The 26500-nt window shown below is 44.3% G+C and overlaps 1 protein-coding gene across 1 annotated transcript in view; it reads right to left on the bottom strand.

Moving 5' to 3' along the window:
- The window catches only part of NXPH2 (neurexophilin 2), a 281561-nt gene that overhangs the window by 206049 nt on the left and 49012 nt on the right, over nucleotides 1-26500 (bottom strand). Inside the window, exons 2-3 of the mRNA XM_068245880.1 lie at nucleotides 21737-21904; nucleotides 21460-21608 (exon numbers count right to left, since the gene is read on the bottom strand). Coding sequence (XP_068101981.1) covers nucleotides 21460-21510 — 51 coding nt within the window. The 5' untranslated portion in view covers nucleotides 21511-21608; nucleotides 21737-21904. The remainder of the gene's footprint in view (nucleotides 1-21459; nucleotides 21609-21736; nucleotides 21905-26500) is intronic.

The raw sequence follows: 26500 nt of genomic DNA, 5'->3' as shown, positions 1-26500 counted from the left end.
ACAGCGCAGCTGTGATTTATGGGGGAAAAGCAGAGCACAGGGGGAACTTAGGGGGGTTGAGATAGCAACAGAGGCTGGGCAGTATAGGCAGACCCAGCCTCTGTGTGCGGATTTCATTCTTAGGAAGCCACCTCGGGTTCTCTTTAAGGAGTAGGGAGATAGATACAATGTTTTTGTTTCATCGGTTTATTTTCATTTAAGGTCCACTTTAAAGGGGAACTGAAGAGAGAGGTATATGGAGGCTGTCATGTTTATTTCCTTTTAGACAATACCAGTTGCCTGGCAGCCCTGCTGATCCTCTGCCTCTAATACTATTAGCCATAGCCACTGAACAAGCATGCAGCAGATCAGGTGTTTCAGTGGTTCAGACTTATAAGTCTGATCTGACAAGACTAGCTGCATGCTTGTTTCTGGTTTTAATCAGATACTACTGCAGAGAAATAGACCAGCAGGGCCGCCAGGTAACTGGTATTGATTAAAAGGAAATAAACATGACAGCCTCCATATACCTCTCTCTTCAGTTCCCCTTTAAGTACAGTTATCCTATTAAAATGCTATCATGGGAACGAATAGGTGTTACTCTAACTTGATGGTAATTATAATGTTTTACACACACCTCAATCAATCTAATACACAAGGATTAACCTTATATGGAGTTGACTAAATGTAAAACTTAACCTTTAATTCATATAGGATAATAACTTGAGCTGTGCTGATAATCTTAAATTTGAAATGCTAAAGTGCAAAACTACATCAAAAAAACATTGCTGGGGGTCGAGTAACTACAGGTAGTCCTCGGTTAACGAACGAGATAGGGACTGTAGGTTCGTTCTTAACCTGAATCCGTTTTTAAGTCGGAACGCTGTGCTTTCTCTGTACGCGTTGCCTCCAGTGTCCCCCTTTGTGCCTCTCTTTGCACCCCTCTGTGCCTGTTTGTCCCCTTCAGTGCCTCTGTACTCTCTCTGTGCACGTTTGTCCCCCCTCTGTGCCTCTCTATGTCCCCACCTCAGTTTGTACCCCCTATGCTTTTTGTACCCCTTCTGTGCCTTTGTTTGTACCCCATGTGCCTCTGTTTGTACCCCTGTGCCTCTATTTGTACTCTCTGTGCCTCCATTTCTACCCTCTGTTCCTCCGTTTGTAACCCCCAGTGGATTTTTGTACCCCCTGTGCCTTTGTCACCCCCCCTGCCTCCGATTTTACCCCTTGTGCCTCTGTACTCTGCTTTCCCCTGTGCCTAAATTGGTACCTTTCTGTGCCGCTCTCTGCTTTTACCGCCCCCCCCCCCCCCCCACCATTGCCTCGCTCTCTGCCTATGGACTCACCTTCCAGCCCGAGACCAACGCTGTCTGTCCTCCGCTCTCCAACTCCTGCTCCTCTAGCAGTGTACAGCCACCGCTAGATGCAGCATCCTGCCACTTCCTGTGTGTCATGTGACATACAGGAACCTGTATGTCACATGACATACATGAAGCAAAGAGATGTTGCATCTAGCGGTGGCTATACGTGGCTATATGTAGCGGGAGACGGAGAGTGGAGTACAGACAGCATTGGACTCGGTTCGGAGGTGAGTTCAACACTGCTGATGGGACATGCGCCAGCTCTCGGGGTAAGTTCGAAGCCGCTTCTTCAAACTTCACTGACGCGAAAATGACGTCATCGCGATGGGATCGGGCCATTCGTATCGGCGGGTCGTTTGTATGTCGGGCGTTCATAAAACGGGGACTACCTGTTGTTAGCACGGGGAGTCTTGTTTGTTATCAGAATAACGAACGACCCCTGGCAATGTTTTAGCAATGTAAATTTACACTTTAGCAATTAGCACAAGGCACTCTGGCACTGAGCACTTTTATACCCTTGACAAAGCCCCCCATTGAGAGGGTGAAACATGTAGGTTTTTTATGTAGAGGGGGTGTATAATTTACATGGCAGTGTGAGTTAAGGAGGAATCTCTAAATCTTGGTAGCTGGGATAATCCATTCACAATTACACAATTATCCTCCAACCCACTGCTCGTTCACTTCATATTTAAGATTATCAGCACAACCCAAGTTTTTTTCCTATATGAATTAATGGTTAAGGTTTTTTTCCATATAAGCAAGGGCAGTTGGCCCATGATGCCAAGTGACGCAATTGGGTCAGGCGGCATGGGCCCTGGAGCGGCATTTCTGCCCCCTCCCCCTGCGGCCGCCTGACTGTGGTGGGGACACCAGGTCAGCAGGGGCTAGCAGCGCAGGAAGGAGGAGCGGGCACGCACCAGTGGGGAGGGGGGCCAGACCCCCCCTCTCTCGCTTAGGGCTCCCCCTTTCCAGCTCCCCCTCCAAAGCAACGTGAGCGTGGCAGCGGTAGGGAATTGGCTATCAGTGGCAGAGGACGGGGAATTCATTACTCACCTCGGCTTCCGCGTTCCAAGTGTCGTGCGTGCGTGTGTGCCTCAGGGTCTCCTTCTTCAATGACGCCCACTGCGTACTACTTACTGTACGTGGTGGGCGGAATTGAAGGAGGAGACCTGGAGGCACGTACGATGCCTGCAACGTGGAACGCGGGCACATCCTCACAAGTTTGCCTCAGGCAGCAAAACGTGTAGAACTGGCCCTGCATATAAGGTTAGTCCTTGTGTATTCATTATAATGTTTATCAGAAGTCGGGACTCAATCAATAAAAGCAGCCCAGATGTGACATGAGGAGGATGAGTGTCTAAAACGCTGCCGGTACAACAGTGTCATTGATATTATTATTAATATTATTATTTAGGATTTATATAGCGCTGACACCTTCCGTACCGCTTTACAGAGTATAAAGAGTCTCGTCGTCACTAACTGTCCCTCAGAGGAGCTCACAATCTAATCCTTACCATAGTCCTATGTCTATGTATTGTGTATGCATCGTAGTCTAGGGCCAATTTTGGGGAAGCCAATTAATTTATCTGTATGTTTTTTGGGAGGAAACCGGAGTACCCGGAGGTAACCCACGCAGACACAGGTAGAACATACAAACTCCTTGCAGATGTTGACATGGCTGGGAATCGAACCAGGGACCTAGCGCTGCAAGGCGAGAACGCTAACCACTACACTGCTATCAGTAATATCATCACTTAGCTGTATATGCTGATGTATCGCACGCAGTCGTGTGAAGGCGTGTTGCCCAGCACAAGGAATCAGTGTCATATGAAACAGACACTGCCAAGTCTTCCCCTTGGACCCCTCCCCTTAAACAGGTTCCGCTCAGTGCCTCGCTCATCCAGCTACACAGAGGAAAAACCTGCATATAAACGTGAAGAAGGTAAACAGGACCCTATTGTGCAGAATTCTGGCAGTATGAAAGACTGCGCCTCTTATCACCGCCATGCAGCTCTCTAATTCATTGCTTTGCTAAAGTGGCGGAGAGGAGAAAAAAATAAAAAAGCTCTACACGGCGAGTACAATCCAGAGACGGATTAATATTTGACACACGCTTTCTCGCAAACTAATCAATCAACTGGTGTAGTCGTAGGAGAAATCGCTTCTTAAAGAGGGTGTTTAATCTCCTCAAGGTTTAGTTCACTCCTGTATAATTTATTTTTATCAGCCCGGGTTCCATAAGTGTGACTCTGGCATTAGGACAGGAAGCAGCGAGGAACGCACCAAACTCACCGCCTGGGTTTCTTTTTAAGAAAGTGAAAGATGTATGGAAGCCATGGGCAAACCCAGGATTTTCAAGGGGGAGGGGGATTCCTGAAAGATCTCTCTCAGCCATACACAATATAATAATAATAATAATATGGTAGGACATTCGAGTATGGCTACGATAGGGATTATATTGTGAGCTCCTCTGAGGACAGTCAGTGACATGACTATGTACTCTGTAAAGTGCTGTAGAAGATGTCACTGCTATATAAACAAATAATAATACGGTAGGACATTAGTCTATGACTATGGCAGGATTAGATTGTGAGCTCCTCTGAGGACAGTCAGTGACATGGCTATGTACTCTGTAATGTGCTGCAGAAGATGTCAGTGCTATATAAATACATAATAATATGGTAGGACATTAGACTATGACTTTGATAGGGATTATATTGTGAGCTCCTCTGAGGACAGTCAGTGACATGACTATGTACTCTGTACAGTGCTGCAGAAGATGCCAGTGCTATATAAATGCATAATAATAATATGGTAGGACATTAGGCTATAACTATGGTAGGGATTAGATTGTGTGCTCCTCTGAGAACTGCCAGTAACATGACTATGTGCTCTGTAATGTGCTGCAGGAGATGTCAGGGCTATATAAATACATAATAATAATATGGTAGAACATTAGGCTATAACTATGGTAGGATTAGAGTGAGCTCCTCTGAGGACAGTCAGTGACGTGACTATGCACTCTGTATTGTGCTGCAGAAGATGTCACTGTTATATACATAATGGTAGTTAAAATGAGACAATGTTACATTTTAGAGTTTAGAGGAGGCTTACTGGTGCCCAAAATCCCCCCTCAGACCAGGGTTTGTTCAGTGAGTGGCAACAGGCACAAGTGGAGACCCCAGAATGATTGCAGGCATCCTGCAGCTTACAGCACTGTGCTGCTGCCTGCATCATGTGCCACCCCGCCCCCTTTCTTTCCCGGTTACAGTTGAGTTTGGATGCAGTAGTGTGTTTGCAGAGCATGGAGCAGCTCTGGGGGATTTGACAGTGCACAGAGCCAGGTATGAGAGCAGCCCTGTGCCCCTGATGTGTGCTAGTAAAGAAGAAAGTTGGGACCTTGCAGAATGCTTCACTTCCCCCTTCATTACAGATGTTGGCTGTCCTCATTATTATCTGTATTCACTGAATATGGTGCGTGGGAACATTTTCTTAAAGGTACAGGTAAGTATTTCTGGTTAATTAAGATTAATAAAGGACTTTTTTCTTGTTGTGTTTTTATTTCATTTAACCCTTTATGGAAACGGGTAAGGGGTACTTTGTTCCCCTATACTCATTTCTCCAGGGAGAGGGGTGGGCATCTGGGGGTTCCCTTCTTAAAGGAGACTCCCAGATTCCACCATGAACCCCTCCCCCAGGGAGTCGTCGCCCCCACCTCCTCCTGGGGCACCGGAGATGGGAAAGAGCCCCTTGTCCATGGATTTGACAAGGGCTTGGGGGGGGGGGAAGGGGAAGGCTTGGCCGCCCCTCTCCCCCAGAGCCCTTCCATACCATAGACCATGCGGGCTAGTATAGCTCAGGGTGCGAAGCCCCAGTCGGCCGGGGCTCCGCATTCTGGCTATCCGAGCCTGCATGGAAGACAAGGAGTTAAATATGCCGGGTAGGGGGTGCCCCACATCATTTTTAAAAACATTTCCTACACTCTGCACATAAAAGAAAGAAATAAATAAAAATAGGAAAATAATATTTTTTCTCACTATCTTCTTAACATATTCTGCAAATTTGGTGTTTCTACCATGTGGGCCACCAAGTGGGCTTTAGAGTAACAGGGTGTCCGCAACACTACACTATAATAATAATAAGAGTGTGCAAGGGCTCAAAAAGGCATATGGAAAGTTTCAAGGACAGAAAGCCCATAAAAATAGCACCACTCTAATGAAATAGTAGCATTTATTCAAAAAGTGTATAACATTAATACAAAATATGACATCTTTGAGTTTCAAACAAGATAAAAACAATTAAAACCGACCAAATGGTCCAAAATGGTAACAGCTGCATACAATCATGTCTTTTAGTAAGTAAAGGTAAAATCCACCATATAAATATAATCACAGATATGGCACAGAATATTGCCTATATATAATCGCCTCAGTGTGCATCTGATCAGAGCACACACAAGGTTGAACCCGGGTTCAGCAAGAAAAACAAATAAATATGCGCATCCACATTTAGTGTTGGGCGAACATCTAGATGTTCGGGTTCGGGCCGAACAGGCCGAACATGGCCGCGATGTTCGGGTGTTCGACCCGAACTCCGAACATAATGGAAGTCAATGGGGACCCGAACTTTTGTGGTTTGTAAAGCCTCCTTACATGCTACATACCCCAAATTTACAGGGTATGTGCACCTTGGGAGTGGGTACAAGAGGAAAAAAAATTTAGCAAAAAGAGCTTATAGTTTTTGAGAAAATCGATTTTAAAGTTTCAAAGGGAAAACTGTCTTTTAAATGCGGGAAATGTCTGTTTTCTTTGCACAGGTAACATGCTTTTTGTCGGCATGCAGTCATAAATGTAATACATATAAGAGGTTCCAGGAAAAGGGACCGGTAATGCTAACCCAGCAGCAGCACACGTGATGGAACAGGAGGAGGGTGGCGCAGGAGGAGAAGGCCACGCTTTGAGACACAACAACCCAGGCCTTGCATGAGGACAAGAAGCGTGCGGATAGCATGCTTTGTACCACCATGCAGTCATAAATGTAATAAAGATAAGTGGTTCAATAAACAGGGACCACGCGGCAACGCTAACCCAGCAGCAGCACACGTGATGGAACAGGAGGAGGCGCAGGAGGAGAAGGCCACGCTTTGTGAGACACAACAACCCAGGCCTTGCATGAGGACAAAAAGCGTGCGGATAGCATGCTTTGTACCGCCATGTAGTCATAAATGTAATAAAGATAAGAGGTTCAATAAACAGGGACCACGCGGCAACGCTAACCCAGCAGCAGCAGCAGCAGCAGCACACGTGATGGAACAGGAGGAGGCGCAGGAGGAGAAGGCCACGCTTTGTGAGACACAACAACCCAGGCCTTGCATGAGGACAAAAAGCGTGCGGATAGCATGCTTTGTACCGCCATGTAGTCATAAATGTAATAAAGATAAGAGGTTCCATAAACAGGGACCGGCAACGGTAACCCAGCAGCAGCAGCAGCAGCAGCAGCACACGTGATGGAACAGGAGGAGGCGCAGGAGGAGAAGGCCACGCTTTGTGAGACACAACAACCCAGGCCTTGCATGAGGACAAAAAGCGTGCGGATAGCATGCTTTGTACCGCCATGTAGTCATAAATGTAATAAAGATAAGAGGTTCCATAAACAGGGACCGGCAACGGTAACCCAGCAGCAGCAGCAGCAGCAGCAGCACACGTGATGGAACAGGAGGAGGCGCAGGAGGAGAAGGCCACGCTTTGTGAGACACAACAACCCAGGCCTTGCATGAGGACAAAAAGCGTGCGGATAGCATGCTTTGTACCGCCATGTAGTCATAAATGTAATAAAGATAAGAGGTTCCATAAACAGGGACCGGCAACGGTAACCCAGCAGCAGCAGCAGCAGCAGCAGCAGCACACGTGATGGAACAGGAGGAGGCGCAGGAGGAGAAGGCCACGCTTTGTGAGACACAACAACCCAGGCCTTGCATGAGGACAAAAAGCGTGCGGATATAGCAGCAATGCTTTTTGCCGCCATGCAGTCATAAATGTAATACAGATGAGAGGTTCAATAAACAGGGACCGGAAACGCTAAACCATCCCAGATGTTCATCGGTCATGTTACTTGGTTGGGGTCCAGGAGTGTTGCGTAGTCGTTTCCAATCCAGGATTGATTCATTTTAATTTGAGTCAGACGGTCTGCATTTTCTGTGGAGAGGCGGATACGCCGATCTGTGATGATGCCTCCGGCAGCACTGAAACAGCGTTCCGACATAACGCTGGCTGCCGGGCAAGCCAGCACCTCTATTGCGTACATTGCCAGTTCGTGCCAGGTGTCTAGCTTCATGCCCGGTTTCAGGTCCAGCGGTGCCAGCCACAAATCCGTCTGTTCCTTTATTCCCCTCCAAATTTCCTCCCCTGTGTGCTGCTTATCCCCAAGGCAGATCAGCTTCAGCAACGCTTGCTGACGCATGCCAACAGCTGTGCTGCACTGCTTCCACGATCCTACTGCTGCTGGTGCTGGGTTAGCATTTCCGGATGAGGTACAGCTTTGAGATGCGTTGGAGGAGAAGGAGTCAGAGAGGTAGGTGCTGCTGTTGTTATCCAGCTGTTTGCGGCGTGGGCAACACCCGCGCCGTAGCAGGTGAGGAATCGCTGCCAGGCTCCACAAGGTTCACCCAGTGCGCGGTAAGGGAGATGTATCGACCCTGGCCGAACGCACTCGTCCAGGTGTCAGTGGTGAGGTGAACCTTGCAGGCAACGGCATTCTTCAAGCTTCGGGTTATTTAGCTGACCACGTGCTCATGCAACTCAGGCACTGCAGAGCGCGCAAAGTGGTAGCGGCTGGGAACCACGTAACGTGGGATGGCCACTGACATCATGCCCTTGAAGCTGTTTGTCTCCACCACTCGATATGGCAGCATTTCGCAGGCCAGAAGCTTGGCTATGCTGGCTGGCTGTTACTGCCACGGCCCGGGGGTCATTTGCTGGCAATTTCCTCTTGTGCTCAAACATCTCAGAGACAGACAACTCAACCGTAGCGCTGCACACCGAAGGGCTGTTGGTTGTTGTGTTTGATGAACACTGGGAGACCTCAAGAGCACTAGTCCGGAAAGTGACAGTGTCAGCATCGTCTGATGTTTGTGAATGTTGTGAACCACGCAATGGCTGGGCTACTGCTGCTGCTGAGGCGGGTCTGGTGGTGAGTCTGGTGAACCCAAGGGAGGCAGTGTTGCTGGTGGTACCCTGTCCTGCCGCGTTTGCCCACAGAGTGGGATGTTTGGATAGAATGTGGCGGCTCATGCTGGTGGTGGAGAGGTTGTTAATACTTTTCCCCCTGCTCAGGCGGGTCTTGCACAACTTGCAAATCGCCATGGTAACATCCTCAGTGCAGTCTTCAAAGAAAGCCCAGACTTTAACTGGCTGAGGACTCGGACCTCGTGCGTGATGTGCTGGTGCTGCTTAACCCACTGCTGGACGCTTGAGAGGTCATCCAAGTAATTATCTGGTCCTGTTCTTTTGGATCTGTGAGGGTTGTTGTCCTGGACAACATGGGCAGTATTGAGTGGGTTTTCTTGGGTGCTCCCCTGTGGCCTGTACGTGAACCGTCAGGGGAAACACCTCTTCCCTTGCCCCTCCCTCTTTCACCGGATTTCTTCCTCATTTCACTTATCCTTAAAGTACACGCTGACTGGCAGCAGTACAGTGGCAGTACAGAAATGCTATACAGTGGTGGGTGAGCGGTGTACCACTATTGTCAGCAGTGACACAGAGCACAATGCTATACAGTGGCGGGTGAGCGGTGTACTACTGTTCCCAGCAGACACAGAGTGGAAGTAAACACAATGCTATATAGTGTGGCTGAGCCGTGTACACAGAGTGGCATTAAACACAATGCTATATAGTCTGCTATATAGTCACCCCGAACAGGGTGATGTTCTGCAGAACCCGAACAGTGGCAAACACTGTTCGCCCAACACTACTGGGAGGGAACGCAGATTTTAGTACCTAAACACACGATACAACATGTTTTCCGGGGTCGGACTCTGAGGCACATACAGATGGTCCCGATCATCATCCTCATCATACAACTCTTCTCCTGAGTCTGACCCACCCACCACCTCTGCCACCCCAACATCCCCAGACACAGACCCCTCATCGTCCTCAACATTAACTTGGGATGCTGGCCTGAGCCAGACCTCCTCCTCCACATCAGGCCCCATCATCTCCTCAATGGCAGCCCTCATTAATCGCTCTGGCGACGGACTGATGGACACAACGTTCTCCTCCGGGGAGGGCTGCTGCTGACCACTGGCTGCTGGGGTGGATGTTATAGCTTGCGTGGGGCGTTGGCTGTTGCTGTTGTTGGGAGTGCTGCTCACAGCGGAGGTCTCTGGGGAACTCATGTTGAGCTCATATAGTGGTTGACGGTGAGTGGAGTATTACTGATCCCAGCAATATACACACTGACTGGCAGAGTACGCAATGCTATATAGTGTGGCTGAGCGGTGTACACAGAGTGGCAGTAAACACAATGCTATATAGTCTGGCTGAGCGAGCGGTGTACTACTGTTCCCAGCAGAATCAGAGTGGCAGTAAACAATGGTATATAGTCTGGCTGAGCGGTGTACACAGAGTGTCAGTAAACAATGGTATATAGTCTGGCTGAGCGAGCGGTGTACTACTGTTCCCAGCAGAATCAGAGTGGCAGTAAACAATGGTATATAGTCTGGCTGAGCGGTGTACACAGAGTGTCAGTAAACAATGGTATATAGTCTGGCTGAGCGGTGTACACACAATGCTATATAGTCTGCTATATAGTGTCAGTAAACAATGGTATATAGTCTGGCTGAGCGAGCGGTGTACTGCTGTTCCCAGCAGAATCAGAGTGGCAGTAAACAATGGTATATAGTCTGGCTGAGCAGTGTACACAGAGTGTCAGTAAACAATGGTATATAGTCTGGCTGAGCGAGCGGTGTACTACTGTTCCCAGCAGAATCAGAGTGGCAGTAAACAATGGTATATAGTCTGGCTGAGCGGTGTACACAGAGTGTCAGTAAACAATGGTATATAGTCTGGCTGAGCGGTGTACACACAATGCTATATAGTCTGCTATATAGTGTCAGTAAACAATGGTATATAGTCTGGCTGAGCGAGCGGTGTACTACTGTTCCCAGCAGAATCAGAGTGGCAGTAAACAATGGTATATAGTCTGGCTGAGCGGTGTACACAGAGTTTCAGTAAACAATGGTATATAGTCTGGCTGAGCGGTGTACACAGAGTGTCAGTAAACAATGGTATATAGTCTGGCTGAGCGGTGTACACAGAGTGGCAGTAAACACAATGCTATATAGTCTGGCTGAGCGAGCGGTGTACTACTGTTCCCAGCAGAATCAGAGTGGCAGTAAACAATGGTATATAGTCTGGCTGAGCGGTGTACACAGAGTGTCAGTAAACAATGGTATATAGTCTGGCTGAGCGGTGTACACAGAGTGTCAGTAAACAATGGTATATAGTCTGGCTGAGCGGTGTACACAGAGTGGCAGTAAACACAATGCTATATACTCTGGCTGAGCGAGCGGTGTACTACTGTTCCCAGCAGACACAGAACAGTAAACAGAATGCTATATAGTGTGGCTGAGCGAGCGGTGTACCACTATTCCCAGCAGACACAGAACAGTAAACAGAATGCTATATAGTGTGGCTGAGCGAGCGGTGTACCACTATTCCCAGCAGACACAGAACAGTAAACAGAATGCTATATAGTGTGGCTGAGCGAGCGGTGTACCACTATTCCCAGCAGACACAGAACAGTGAACAGAATGCTATATAGTGTGGCTGAGCGAGCGGTGTACCACTATTCCCAGCAGACACAGAACAGTGAACAGAATGCTATATAGTGTGGCTGAGCGAGCGGTGTACCACTATTCCCAGCAGACACAGAACAGTGAACAGAATGCTATATAGTGTGGATGAGCGAGCGGTGTACCACTATTCCCAGCAGACACAGAACAGTAAACAGAATGCTATATAGTGTGGCTGAGCGAGCGGTGTACCACTATTCCCAGCAGACACAGAACAGTGAACAGAATGCTATATAGTGTGGCTGAGCGAGCGGTGTACCACTATTCCCAGCAGACACAGAACAGTGAACAGAATGCTATATAGTGTGGCTGAGCGAGCGGTGTACCACTATTCCCAGCAGACACAGAACAGTAAACAGAATGCTATATAGTGTGGCTGAGCGAGCGGTGTACCACTATTCCCAGCAGACACAGAACAGTAAACAGAATGCTATATAGTGTGGCTGAGCGAGCGGTGTACCACTATTCCAAGCAGACACAGAACAGTGAACAGAATGCTATATAGTGTGGCTGAGCGAGCGGTGTACCACTATTCCCAGCAGACACAGAGTGGCAGTAAACAGAATGCTATATAGTGTGGCTGAGCGAGGTACACAGAGTGGCAGTAAACAGAATGCTATATAGTGTGGCTGAGCAAGCGGTGTACTACTATTCCCAGCAGACACAGAGTGGCAGTAAACAGAATGCTATATAGTGTGGCTGAGCGAGGTACACAGAGTGGCAGTAAACAGAATGCTATATAGTGTGGCTGAGCAAGCGGTGTACTACTGTTCCCAGCAGTGACACAATGACAGGGGGGGCCCTGGCTAGCGTGGCTGGAGCGCGAACTACCCTGCCTGCCTACCCAAAGCTAAACCCACAGACAAATGGCGGAGATATGACGTGGTTCGGGTATTTATTTACCCGAACCACGTGACCGTTCGGCCAATCAGAGCGCGTTCGGGTCCGAACCACGTGACCCGTTCGGCCAATCACAGCGCTAGCCGAACGTTCGGGGAACGTTCGGCCATGCGCTCTTAGTTCGGCCATATGGCCGAACGGTTTGGCCGAGCACCGTCAGGTGTTCGGCCGAACTCGAACATCACCCGAACAGGGTGATGTTCTGCAGAACCCGAACAGTGGCGAACACTGTTCGCCCAACACTAATCCACATACAGTAGTGTAAATAGCAAGTGCAAAAATATATATATATATATATATATATATATATATATATATATATATATTTCATATACCAAATTATTCCTGTGTAGGAAAAATGTGCAGACCAGCAAGGACTGCTGTATAATTATGACACTGGGAGCAGCCTATAGAAAAGTGCATAAAGTGAAAGGTGATATAATAGAGGAAGATACTTAGCCCGGGGAGACCAAGGAGGCGAAGACAGTGCAGCTGTAAATAGAAGAGGTCCCTTCAGAACAGTCCCGCAAGCTCCGCGGGTGTCACCCCGCTTTCAAAGGAGAGGAGAGGTGGTGTTCCTCTCCTCTCCTTTGAAAGCGGGGTGACACCCGCGGAGCTTGCGGGACTGTTCTGAAGGGACCTCTTCTATTTACAGCTGCACTGTCTTCGCCTCCTTGGTCTCCCCGGGCTAAGTATCTTCCTCTATTGTATCACCTTTCACTTTATGCACTTTTCTATAGGCTGCTCCCAGTGTCATAATTATACAGCAGTCCTTGCTGGTCTGCACATTTTTCCTACACAGGAATAATTTGGTATATGAAATATATATATATATATATATATATTTTTTTTTTGCACATGCTATTTACACTACTGTATGTGGATGCGCATATTTATTTGTTTTTCTTGCTGAACCCGGGTTCAACCTTGTGTGTGCTCTGATCAGATGCACACTGAGGCGATTATATATAGGCAATATTCTGTGCCATATCTGTGATTTTATTTATATGGTGGATTTTACCTTTACTTACTAAAAGACATGATTGTATGCAGCTGTTACCATTTTGAACCATTTGGTCGGTTTTAATTGTTTTTATCTTGTTTGAAACTCAACGATGTCATATTTTGTATTAATGTTATACACTTTTTGAATAAATGCTACTATTTCATTAGAGTGGTGCTATTTTTATGGGCTTTCTGTCCTTGAAACTTTCCATACACCAAGTGGGCTTTGCTATTAACCTCGAAAATTGGCGGGTTTTGTTTCATTAACAAACTGTCATTTACCGCATTTAAAAGTATACTTTTTTCTTTTGAAATTTTAAAATCGATTTTCTCAAAAAGTATAAGGTCTTTTTGAAAAAAAAAATGTTTTCCCCTTGCTCCCACTTTTCTTCTTAACATAACCTGCACATTTGGTGTTTTTGGCATTTAAGGGGGCTTTGCTATTAACCGTTAAAGTCTGCGGGTTTTTAATCACGACTCGTGATTACATGCAGTTATTCGACTCATGGAATCGATCGAGATCACTAGTTAATTTGAAAGTGGGCGGAGCCGAATTCGTAATCACTCGAATTGTGATTGGGGGTATCCGAGCAACCCTACTGACTGGGATGAAGTTCAGTTTTGGGTTAAAATACCTCTTGCCTCTAATGGTTGCCAGTAATTGTTCTAATAATTAGACTGAGCTGAGCTGTATTTTATCAACAACAGATTTTCCTTAAAAAAGAGATTAAAGATGGAAGTCTCCGCTTACTTCTTGTCTCTTTGTGTACTTACACTTAAAGAGACTCTGTAACAAAATTTTGAGCCTAATTTCTTCTATCCTATAAGTTTCTATGCCTATTCTAATGTGGTCTGTCTTACTGCAGCCTTTCCTAGTTGCACAGTGGCTGTATTATCTCTGGTATATGATCTAATCTTCTCTCTTCTGTCGGCTCTGTCGGGCTCAGGCAGTCAGGCTGGAATGTGCTGCTTGTGATTGGATAGAAGCTATACACACCCTCTCCAGCCCCCCTGCACACTCTATATGACTCACACACTGGGCTCTCAGCCTATCACTTGCTATGGCTTTTGTTTGTAAACACTGCATAAAACTGGCAATTACAAACCAGGATTGCAGCAGGGAGTGGCAGAAACAGCACAGAGGGGCCCAGGAGAACATAATGAATAGAATGGTATGCTTTTTATTGTAAGAATTTTAAAGTACAGATTCTCTGTAAACGTGCTTAAAGGACACCTGAGGTGAAAATAAACGAATGGAATGTTTCAAATATCAAATCATCCTCCTAAAAATAACTTTTTAACATATTCCACGGTATTATTTTATATTTAAATCTACTTTTTAAATTTTTACTGTTTTTGCTCACTATTGACCCTTTTATCTCTTTCCTGCTCTCAGAAGCCGTTTTTTGCTAGGAAAGGGTTTTATAATTGTAATTTCTTATCAGTGAGGCTCACAATGTAGTCTGACCCAGTCCTGACTCAGACAGGAACTGCCACTTAAAGAGGAACTTAATAATAATAATAATGCCCCTGATGAGTCTGGTTGATGATGATGCTACTGTGCCTTGAAAAGCAGTGGCATAGTTAAAGAGCAATGTGCCAAAGTGCAAGTTTTACATTGGGCCCCCATCAAGCAATCTGTACATAAAAAGTGTTATAGAGCACCAAAACCTACCAAGGACAGCTACAGTGTCAGAGAGGAGTAAGCAGAGCGGAACAGCTTATTAATGCTATTCAAAGCACATATAGAGATGCTCAATATCAGCATAGCACCAATGAAGAGCTAATGCAGGAGTTGAAGAAGAGCCCCTGGTGGGCCCAATCTCTGCATTGCCCCCTTTTTAGGGCCTGGTATACACATCCAATTTTGATTAGTCAACAGTTCTTCATTTTTACCACTTTCTTGAATGAAATGGATGAAAGCTTGCCTACACTGGCCCTTATTCAATTCACTTTTTTCTCTTAAAGAGAATCTGTACTCTAATATTCTTACAATAAAAAGCATACCATTCTATTCATTATTTTCTCCTGTGCCCCTCTGTGCTGTTTCTGCCACTCTCTGCTGCAATCCTGGCTTGTAATTAACAGTTTTAGGCAGTGTTTACAAACAAACTAACCAGCTTCTAATAGGCTCAGCTAAGCATAGTGTGTGAGTCATTCAGAGTATGCAGGGGGCCTGCAGAGGGTGTGTATTGCTTCTACCAATCACAAGCAGCCCTGCACATTCCACACAATCAAGCTTTAGCCCGACAAACAGGACAGAGGAAAGATACATTGATTTATTACAGAGACAGTGCAGTTAGGAAAGACTGCAGTGAGCCCCAGCACATTAGAACAGGCATAGGAACTTATAGGATAGAAGAACTAAGGCTGAAAAATTTGTTACAGAGTCTCTTTAAGAGATCATTTTTCATCTCCTGTTTAAAATAACTTTTCAGCTTCTGAAATTGAAAAAGTGCCAAAAAGTAAGTAATAAAGTATTTTCTTGCTTGCTGGTGGCTTAAAAGGCATTTTATTGGTAAAGTGTGAGTGGAAAGGAGGCATCATCTTCATATTTTTGCTCTTTTATTAAAGGGATAAGAACATATAATGTGACGTTTCAGAGCATTGGTAAGAGCTCCTTTCTCAAGCTTGTCCCAATCCCAAATGACTCTCATTACTCTCATTGGTAAGGTGTGAAAAATACCACCAAGGAGAAAACTCAGGAGAAAACGTGAATTGAATAAGGGCCACAATCACATATATTGACAGTATTCAAAATCTGTTGGCCCTTAAAGAGAACCAGAGACGAAGCACCCTCATGTATTGTATTACATTTATCAGTGGGAACATGACAGTAAACACCTACCCTGCTTTTAGTTTAAATCTTCTCTGCTTAATCTGTCTATAATCAGCTGTGATAAGAATCCCCGACTGGCTCAGTCGAGGTTTGACCTGGAATCATTATAGCTGAGTCACTCTTTTGTGGAGTCTTTTCAAGCCCAAGCCTTCCCCCTCCTGGCTCAGATTTCCTGCTTTACATACTGAGAGCTGAGATGACATGGGGGGGGGGGGGCTGCTGCTGCAAGAAAAATCTCTGAAACAGACAAGTGTGGCTGTGTGATCTGTGTGCTCTGTCTGTGCAGCCAGTCATTATCTACTGTATGCAGTTTCATTACTATGAGAGACACTTCCTACAGGCAGCCACACAGCATGCCAGAATATGAAGTTGAAAGCACACAGGTGAAATGCTGCAGCAGCAGCCCTGCTTGTCTATAGTCTCAGAGGCTAGACAGCACATCCAGAACACCTCATAACCTGGAAGCAGAAGGTATATGAGCCGGCAGTCATATTGGATATTTCCTGGAGCAATAATGGATAAAAAGCACTCAAAAACGCACACCAGAGTGGCGACATTATCGGGTAGAGCATTTATTCTTTACAAGCTATCAACTGATATGTTTATTTTGTGTGAATCGTTCATCTCTGGTTCCCTTTAACACTACATGGAAGTGATAAAATTGACCAATGGTTGGCCAATCAAAATTGGATGAGTGTAACAGGCTTTACCCTCTGTGCACATTTGCACAAGTCATTCTGGAGGACAAACACATGCATTCTCTTTTTCTCTCTCATTTAAAAGGATAGTGCTAATTGGAGGACCAGACATCTCCAGGAATGGAATGTGGCCGGGGTGTCTTGGCACTATAGTGTAATATGTCAAAGGTAGGTATAATGGGTGAATAAGAAAAATACTACCCACAAAGGAAGGTTGCAAGGGGCAACCGACCACAGGAAGCAGGTGGAGATAATTAACCCAGCTCCACTCGGGGTGGTCCTGGCCAGAACCCGGATGTGGTCGCTCTCTTGAAGAAAAAGTCAATAGATGGTCGCCGTGGTGTAACCACGGATGATCTGTCGCCACCCCTCAGAATGTGTGTGGGGGTAAACTAAGCACAATGGGTAAAGAGGCGCTCTGGCATGACAAAAGCATCTAAAAACAGCTTAAAATAAAAAAGGAGACGAGGTTTCTTACCTCAATGACGAAATCTTTGTAATTTTACAAAAGATGTTTATTTAGCACAGGCAACGCGTTTCTCGGGTCTATGCTCGCTTCCTCAGGCCAATAACAGTGCCAAATGAATACATCTATTTAGCATAGGCAGCCTCCAGGAATGTGTATGATCCAGGATTTAGGGGTCTTATAAATGGTGACGATTGTGAAAGTAACTGAGATCAGGTCTACAAAGCCCAATCTCAGTTCACTGAGTAGACTAGCTCACCCAAACAGGCTGGAGACCCTTGGCACATGCTCACTTCTTAAGGACTATCTTGACAGGTGGTACCTTTGACAGTTTGGGGCCAAGGCTGTACAGACGCAACAATAACCTGCGGTTTTGTTACTATGGAGGAGGTGGTGGAATGACGTAAGATGCACGCCGGAGCGACACAGAGTGGGAGGGGTAAGGAGGGTGAGCAGTGGGGTCAGCCAGGGCTCAGATGAGATGATCCAGCAGTCCAGATTTCTCACCAATGCTTTGGGAGAGGTCCGGTGCTGCTGTACACATACTAGATTCTTGGCCGAGGTGGTCCTGCTTCGGCCAAGGACCATCTAGGGGGTGTATGAAGCTTAAGTCATTGTATCCTTCATCATTTTTGAATGCATTGGTAATCTAACATTACAGGCTATACATTATGCAATTTTCTATTATTCAGAAGCTGAATTTGATAATAAACGCATGGAATAAAAAAAGGATCAAACATCAAGGCCATCGTAAAAGTCACCAATTTTTATTGTTTGCACGCAGGTCATCAAAAGAGGCATTGTTTGTGCTAAAATTGGGGTAAAACTAGCAGTAGTGGTGGTTTGATTGGTTTTATAATATATTCCTGATCAAGATCAGTTGAGGAAGGTGAAGAATTATGATCACAACTCGACAAGTAATTTATGATCAGGAAGCAATCAATCAATTGCCAGATTCAGCAAATGTCGCATAGAGTACGGCTACCTTAACACTCAGAATAACATTATTATTATATTTTTTCAAAGGCAAATCATTGGTTCACAGGTGATGTAATTCTAAATCTTTCTTTAAAGACAGGTTTAAAGTTTTCTTAGTAATATAAATATATTGCCTAATAATTGCTATCATTATTTTAGATTTATAAATGGCTAACGTTCTGTGGTGTTCAAAAATAGAGATTACAAACTCTAAACAGTTAATAACCAATGGGCTACAGATAATAACAATATGATGATAATAATAATAATACACAGTGTTATTATTATTACTGTATAGATTTTATTCCTATAATACAATTACACAAGCCAGCTGATGTCTGTCTACTTACATAGACAGTAGCTTGTCTGCACTGATTGAACCTTCTTTGCACGATAGTAATTTTGGATAGTGCCATAAGATGCAGTTCTGGAAAGATTTCCTCCCATCCTGTTCTAGAGGACAGCGTGCAAATCTCTCCAAAAGTACCATAAGAGACGATAATAAAACTTTCTTTTTTTCGTACACTGAGGTACATTTAGAATCTGTCAAGTTTATTCTTGCTGTATTTTTTTTCTATCCCCAGGATTCCTATTAAAGTCCTAGAGGTCTATGGAGGTCCCTGAGACAGGAGATGAAGTAAAAATCACCCCAGTGGGGGCACATACAGCAGTAGAAAAAAAAAAAAAGCAGATTCTAAACCCTGTCATCACTATTTAAAAATATTTTTGGGGATTGACGCTTTGACAGTTATGCTTTTGTACTTGCACTAGCAGTAGTATTTTGAAGAATTACCTTTCAGGACTACCATTTCATTTTGTCAAGTCCTGGAGTGGAGTTTAATGATCTAGCTTACAGTTATTTTTATATATAAATATAGAAGTTATTAATAAAAAAAAACTGCACTGTTTTTTTTCCACCAAAAACATTTACTTTTTGCTAAATAAAAATTTCAAGTACTTGCTGCAGCAAATCTCCGATCCTTAGCTTCTAAGCCTGATGTGCTGGTGTTTCTTGTCCTGTTTTACTACTCAGCAGCTAGAACGTGCAGGCAAATGGGGGGCATGGCTGTACAGCTATCAGAGTCAGACCCTTACACTACACATCAGCCATGTTGCTGCAATGTGATTGGAGACATGCTGAGTTCCGACTGGAGGGGAAAGGGGAGAAGACACCAGTACCCTGGTAATAAAGAATCACTGTAATTAACTCCATAAGGTACTTTTAAGGTCTTTTTTTAAGTTTTTTTGCAAAAAAGTGAAGGTTTAAAAAAAAATAAAAAATTAAATGCACATTTTATACATTTAGTAGTTAACATATGCATATAATAAAACAGTCCAGAATTAGGACTTTAATACTACATTTTTATCAAAACTTAACTAGGATTGCATAACATACTAGTCACAGAGCTTTCCCTAAAGCTTTTTGCTCTACTGACAAGCAGTACAAAAACGTGGAACTCAGTAGAGGCAGCTGTAGCAGCTGGGGAAGGAATGTGACTATTGAATCAAGGCAAAAAAAGGGGAATGTCCGCATCAGTTCTCTTAGCACAGTAAGTTACATAGCAGGACAGGGGCCAAGGCCTCAGACTGAAAATGCAGGTAGTAGAGGTCAGTCCAGACAAATTGCAGTGGTTGGCTTTAAAAAATCTTCTATTACGACCAAATCAATGACATAATATACCATCCATACCGTAAAGAAGAAAACAAACATTTAAAAAAGTGTTATTCTTTAAAATATCTTAAGAGCTGATCTTTCATTTTTGTCCCAATCTCCTATTTCAAAGATCATCAGTGTTCATATGAATGAAAGCCATGGAGGGCCCAATGCCAAAAAGAAAGAGAAGGTTACCTCCCTGCAGACAGAAACAGCAGTAGAAACCCAAACAAGACTCCAAACTGTTTCCAGACTACATGGAGTTGAAAAATAAAATCCTGAACTGGACTTAAAATATAAACACTTAGGAGGAGTTTTTAAACAAGACAATGAAACTGATTTATCAAGTGCATAAAAAAATAAATAAAAAAAAATAAATGACTGAACCAAAGATGTACCAGTTACCAAGAGCAGCCAGGCAGATTGATAGTTTTAGTTGGCTGATATAAGGCCAGTTCACACCACTGATAAGTAAAAAACAAAAAAATAAAACATTGCTTATCTTGCGGCAGTTTCATGAGAAGACTGTATAGATTTCCAAGGCTGTAGTCTAACCTGATTTACACCTATGTTGGTTCTTGCAAAAAAGGTTGAATATATAAGTAAATTCCTGTACTAGCATCTCTTTAGGAAGTTTTACATGCCCTGTCCATACCACACATGCCGATAAGTTATATTTCAAAAAGATCAAAAGGCTTTACATACACCAAAACCATCGTCCTAATTTGAAATTGCGCAGTCACAACACCTAAATACATTTAACAGACTCTCTTTCCTTTGCAACAGTTTGGAAATAATACACTTAGCAGCAGACATTTACAGATGTTTTTTTCAAGCCCCAACTTAGTTTAGGCAAATGAATGCACATTAAAACGCATTCAGTGTAGACAACTTGGTCCAGTTGACAAATTCACAAAAGCAGCGATCACAAGTCTCTAGCTGGAAATGTTCACACGTATATTATGTACCATCCATTATATAAACTCATTACGGCTGGAAAAAAAGAGATGTTAAAATCACATGAGGCGTATATGATTCAACTTGTAAATCTGTTTCTGTGTTTTTAACACAAAAAGTCCTGATGAGACTAAAGTATGATAACAATTGCATTTATATTGTACTTTCAAAATGACCCTTTGATCAAAAGCAGGTTCTCTTGAGTACTAGTAAGCATTGTTTTTTTAAAGATTAACCATAAAATTACACTTCGCAGAGGATGAGCAAACTCAAATGTGTAATTTTATACCCAAGAGGGAAAAAAATCATTTTGTGATCCAAACACTAAATATTAGAGCTGAAAAAAAAAAAAATTATATATATATATATATATATATATATATATATATATATATATATTTATATATATTTTGTAAAAAATTTTATGATTGGAACCTCACTGAACTCTTTTTGAGTCTTGCTACCGGATTACTTTTACCCCCCTTAAATTACATGCAAACTATTTGCATTGAAAAAGGGGCATTCACAGAAATTTTTGTGGTGATGGGATAAATGTTAGTGGAAACTAAAACTGGGATTAGTTTCTTTTATTGTCCCTTTATTCAATTATTGTATTTAAAATAAAACTTAATAATATAGATATTTGAGTTTTTATGATTTGCAGACACTTGACTTCGGGAAGTGCGGGGGGGGGGGGGGGGGGATAGGGTCAAGTGAGCTTCTAGGACCCCCTCCCCCCTTTCCCCCACTATGAGTGCCTGAGCATTAAACTTACCAAATGAAGTAGACACTTTGCCAGGAAGAGATAGAAAAGAGGCAGCTCCATTTTTGTGGCCTGGAGTCTATGCGATAAATTCTTTAATCTTCATTCTTTGCCATAATCACATGTAAAGGTGTCGGTTAGAGGATGCTGATCACTGCCACCTAAACACAAACACAACATTGTCACCACACATGAGCAAGGCGTGACCTGATGCACTGCAGTGCAACAAAAGAAAAGTCTGGACAAAACATGGACATCCAGGGGGTAAGGGAAAAAAATGATAACTTACAGTTTTCTAGGAATCAGGGTGCATTTTTGCTTTCAGGTCCGATGCGCAAAGTTGCAGAACTACAGGTCCTCTTGCTGTTGGTGGCAGTAATGAAAGGTATCCAGCGTAGAGTAGCGTAGTGTTTTAGGTTCCAACTTTTTCCAGGAATGGGTATTTTTGCTTTTTCCTCTTAAAGAGAACACATAGACATATCTGCTAGGTAAAAACATGCGTTGCAAGCAAGAACTCAGCTTCTTCTTTAAGGCAAATTCCAAAGTGCGGGCTCATGTCAGTAAGGGAAGCCCCCGAACAGCAGCTGGGTAGCAGCAGTAATGTTAGCAGAGCAGCATTCAGCTCCTGCAGCCAGACTCACACTGATGGCTAGGCACACCTCCAAGCATGTCACTGGCAGCAGCCTGTCCTCAGCACGCTGCTGCTGATGGTGACTTGATCCAGAGTATCCCACCTCTGCTCTAGCAAGCTGCACAGCCTCACTGCTTCCTCCCCCTGCTCTGCTCTCACTTTTAATTCCTCTCCCAGTCCATGCTGGTGTCTGCTGACTAGCTGGCATGTGCGAGCTGGGGCTGTGTGTCTGTTGCACACAGTTTCGCTGGCAGGGCTGTGATTGGACACTGGGACTGGTTATGCCTGGGATTGACTGACTATTGATTTATGGATTTCTGTTCCTTGCCTTTGGAAAAAAAAAGAAAAAAAAAAGACACACAGGCATGTAACCTAGTGCTTAAAGATATCGGTGTGCAGAAATGTAAATGTAATCAATAGGGACTTTTAATTGCTGTTTAGTGATACATAGTAATGGAAAGTCTATATATCAGTCAAACACAATAATTAAAACTATATATAATTATCTGCATGGGTTTTTTTCTCTCTCTCCGTCTCTATAACACACACACACACACACGCACGCGCGCGCGTGTGTGTATATATGTATGTATATATATATATATATATATATATATATATATATATATATTATTATTATTATTATTATTCAGTATTTATATAGCGCCGACATATTACGCAGCGCTGTACAATATATATATTGTCTTGTCACTAACTGTCCCTCAAAGAAGCTCACAATCTATTCCCTACCATTGCCATATGTCTATATTATGTAGTGTAAGTACTGTAGTCTAGGGCCAATTTTAGGGGGAGCCAATTAACTTATCCGTATGTTTTTGGAATGTGGCAGGAAACCGGAGTGCCCGGAGGAAACCCACGCAGACACGGAGAGAACATACAAACTCTTTGCAGATAGTGCCCTGGCTGGGATTCGAACCAGGGACCCAGCGCTGCAAGGCAAGAGAGCTAACCACTACGCCACCGTGCTGCAGTATATATATATATATATATATATATATATATATATATATATATATAATATGTTCTTGTTATCTGGAACTCAGACAACCTGAAGTCTCAACCAACTGGCATGCCAGAGGGGATAACGGGGACTTTTTTTTGGGGGGGGGGGGGGGGGTTATACTTACAGAGTCTCACAGAGTATCTAGTGATCACCTGTAGCTCCTGGCGACTTTTCAGCGTCGGGTCAGGTGACATGCCGGGAGCCATACACGGAGTGTGCCGGAAAGCTGCCAGGATCCCGCTAGCAGCTACAGGATCTCGCTAGCAGCTACAGGATCTCGCTAGCAGCTACAGGATCTCGCTAGAGGCTCTGTGATTTTTTAATCCTGCTCTGTGCTCAAGCAACCGGCAAGCACATGTATCTGGCATCAGACGATCCTCGCCATAGCCGGATACTGGCGACTGTGCTGTATATATATATATCCTACTAATATTACAATCGCGAACGTTTGTATGTTTGGACGTTTGTTTGTTACTCAATCACACAACAACGGCTGAACAGATTTGAATGAAATTTGGCACACATACTACATTACCTGGAATAACATATAGGATACTTTTACCCCCATAGCCTAAAAGTAGGCGGAGACAAATACAAATTTCACTGGGGAGATGTAAATTGCAGCCATTCTTACACTGTTGATGGCAGGGTTCTCAAACTTTGCACAGTTGGTCACTGGGTGACTGGGATTAATATTCAGAAAAGTGGGTGGAGCCTACAAAAGCCAATCAGAATTCACCTATTGATTTTCAAGGGGAATATTTAATTGCAGCCATTCCTGCACTGTTAATGGCACAAGCCTCAGACCTGGTACAGTTGGTCATTGGGTGACTGGGGTTCAAATTCAGAAAAGGGGTCGAAGCCACAGCCAATCAGATTTGTTTAATTTCAATGCAAATTATTGATGCCACAGACCGCAAAGCTCACAAACTTGATCACTGAGTAATTGAGTAATTGTGTGTTAGGGTTAGAAAAAGTGGGCACAGCCAACACTAGCCAAGTACATACCCGGGCAATGCCGGGCCATCAGCTAGTATCTCATGCACAGTAAAGACTCCTACACACGTCCAAAGATCGTCACCCGGCAGGGATCAAAATTGATCCTGAGTAATGTTAGTGTTTCAATTCAGGACCATGTGGTTCAGAACCTGAACAGCTGCATTCAGCACCATTGCAGCACCGGACAGCAGGATGGGGTACGTTTCATTTAGCTCTGATACTTTCTTAATCCAAGCAGTAAGGAGGAAGAATCAGAGCTAAATGGAGCACACCCAGCGCTGCTGTCTGGTGCTGAAATGGTGCTGAATGCGGCTGCTCGGGTTGCTGCACAGATGCATTCCTAGCCTGCAGGCTAGGCATGCGTGTGCAAGTAAGGAGGGGCGTGTTGCGCTGCGTGGCCCCAATTTCTGTCAGCTGTCACACTCTGACCCCAAACTCTGTGGGTTGTCACACTGGGGCCTGCAATCTGTGCCCGAATTCACACTGAGGTCTCTGCCAGCAGTCATAGTGCAGCTTTAAAGAGAAACTCCAACCAAGAATTGAACTTTATCCCAATCAGTAGCTGATACCCCCTTTTACATGAGAAATAGAATGATTTTCACAAACAGACCATCAGGGGGCGCTGTGTGACTGATTTTGTGCTGAAACCACTCCCACTAGAGGCTCTGAATACCGCGGTACTCCTGGCAAACTGCCACAATGTAACAATGTTCACAGACAGGAAATGGCTGTTTAGAGCTCTCTAACAGCCAGAACAGCTAGGAGCAGCTACATAACATGCCCACAGTAACAATGTCACCATGTAATACATGTCAGAATGTGAATCTGGGAGAGGAAAGATTTTACAATGAGCAAACACTGACTAAATCATTTATACATAATTATGGGAAAAATGAAGCACTTTTTTTATTACATTATTTTCAGTGGAGTTCCTCTTTAAGTCTCTGCCAGCATGCACACTGTGGTCTCCAATCTCTTCCAGTAATAACACCATGGCCTCCAATATTGCGCAACACTGACCTCCAATCTCTGCCAGCAATAACACTGCTACTGCAATCTATGATAGTAGCCTCTGCTCGAGTATGACTGTACCCCTACAATCTCTGTCAAAAGTCAGACCATGACCCCCAGTCTATGCTTAGATGGCCGAACTGTTCGCCGGCAGACAGTTTCAAGCAATCATCTGCCGTTCGCTACCAGCGAACACATGCCGCTTTTGATTGCTTTTGATCCGCCTCCCCCGTCAGCAGACACATGGCATCCAATCAGGTATCTCTCCCTCCTGGACCACACCCCCACCTATAAAAACGCCAGCACAGAAGCCATTTGATAGTCTGCCTGTGTGCTGTGTTAAATAGGGAGAGCTGTGCTGTGCTAACAGGGATAGCGTTAGTTAGGCCTGTGTCCTGTGTGTTGAGTGCAGTTTCTTGCTGCTACAACAGTACTAGTCACCATCCTGATCACCCACTAGCCCTTGTAAGGTCTGTTTTTTTTCCTATTGTAATATTGCTGTTCTGTGTGTCTATTGTAGAGAAGCACTTGAGCTGTTGCATACAGGTGTGCACTGCAGTGCTCCTAGTGCTACAGTACCTCATCCAATCGCCCTTTTAAGGGCTGTTTTTTTATGCTATTGTTATATTGCTGTTTTGTGTGTCCACTGTCCAGAGCACTTGAGCTGTTGGATTAGACAGGTGTGCAGGGCTGCTAGTGCTACAGTACTTCAACCAATAGCCTCTTTAAGGGCTGTTTTTTTTCTTGCTATTATAGCGGAGTCTGTCTTCTCTGATGTCTTTTCAAGCCCAAGCCTGCCCCCTTCTGGCTCTGCTATATTGACTCAGCAATAATGATTCCTGAGCAAAGCCAGACTGAATGCTCAGTCAGGGATTTTATCAGGGCTAATAACAAACAGGCTGAGCAATGAAGAATGAAACAGAGAGCAGGGTAAGTGTTTTCTCTACCGTTCTCACTGATACATGTGGAAATACATGAGGGTGCTTTGTCTCTGGTTCACTTTAAGCACAGGAGTTGCTCCACCAGCCCGTGGGCCACATCCCCCCACAATAGGAGATAGCTAAATACTGTGACTTGGAGAGTCAGATGCAGGGATTTGCTGGGGAGGGGGGAGGGTCTAATTTTTCAATGTGAAAATTCACAAACGTATTACAAAATTATTTTTTAAGGTATTTTCATTCGAAAGTCAAATTTTACATAATTTTTATGAAAAAAAAAATGGCATTTTTGCTCATTGCTGCTTGCTAAAGGAGATGGGGGGGACACAAGGTGGGGTAATATACTGTATAATATGTATAATATGTATACCTAGAGGTTATGGTCATACTATACATGTTGTATTAGGTTACATTTCCACTGTATCGCAACATTTTGCCTGCAATAAATCG

The sequence above is a fragment of the Hyperolius riggenbachi genome, chromosome 7 (assembly GCF_040937935.1).
Source record: "Hyperolius riggenbachi isolate aHypRig1 chromosome 7, aHypRig1.pri, whole genome shotgun sequence".
NCBI lineage: Eukaryota > Metazoa > Chordata > Amphibia > Anura > Hyperoliidae > Hyperolius > Hyperolius riggenbachi.
This window is presented reverse-complemented; position numbering and strand designations above follow the sequence as displayed.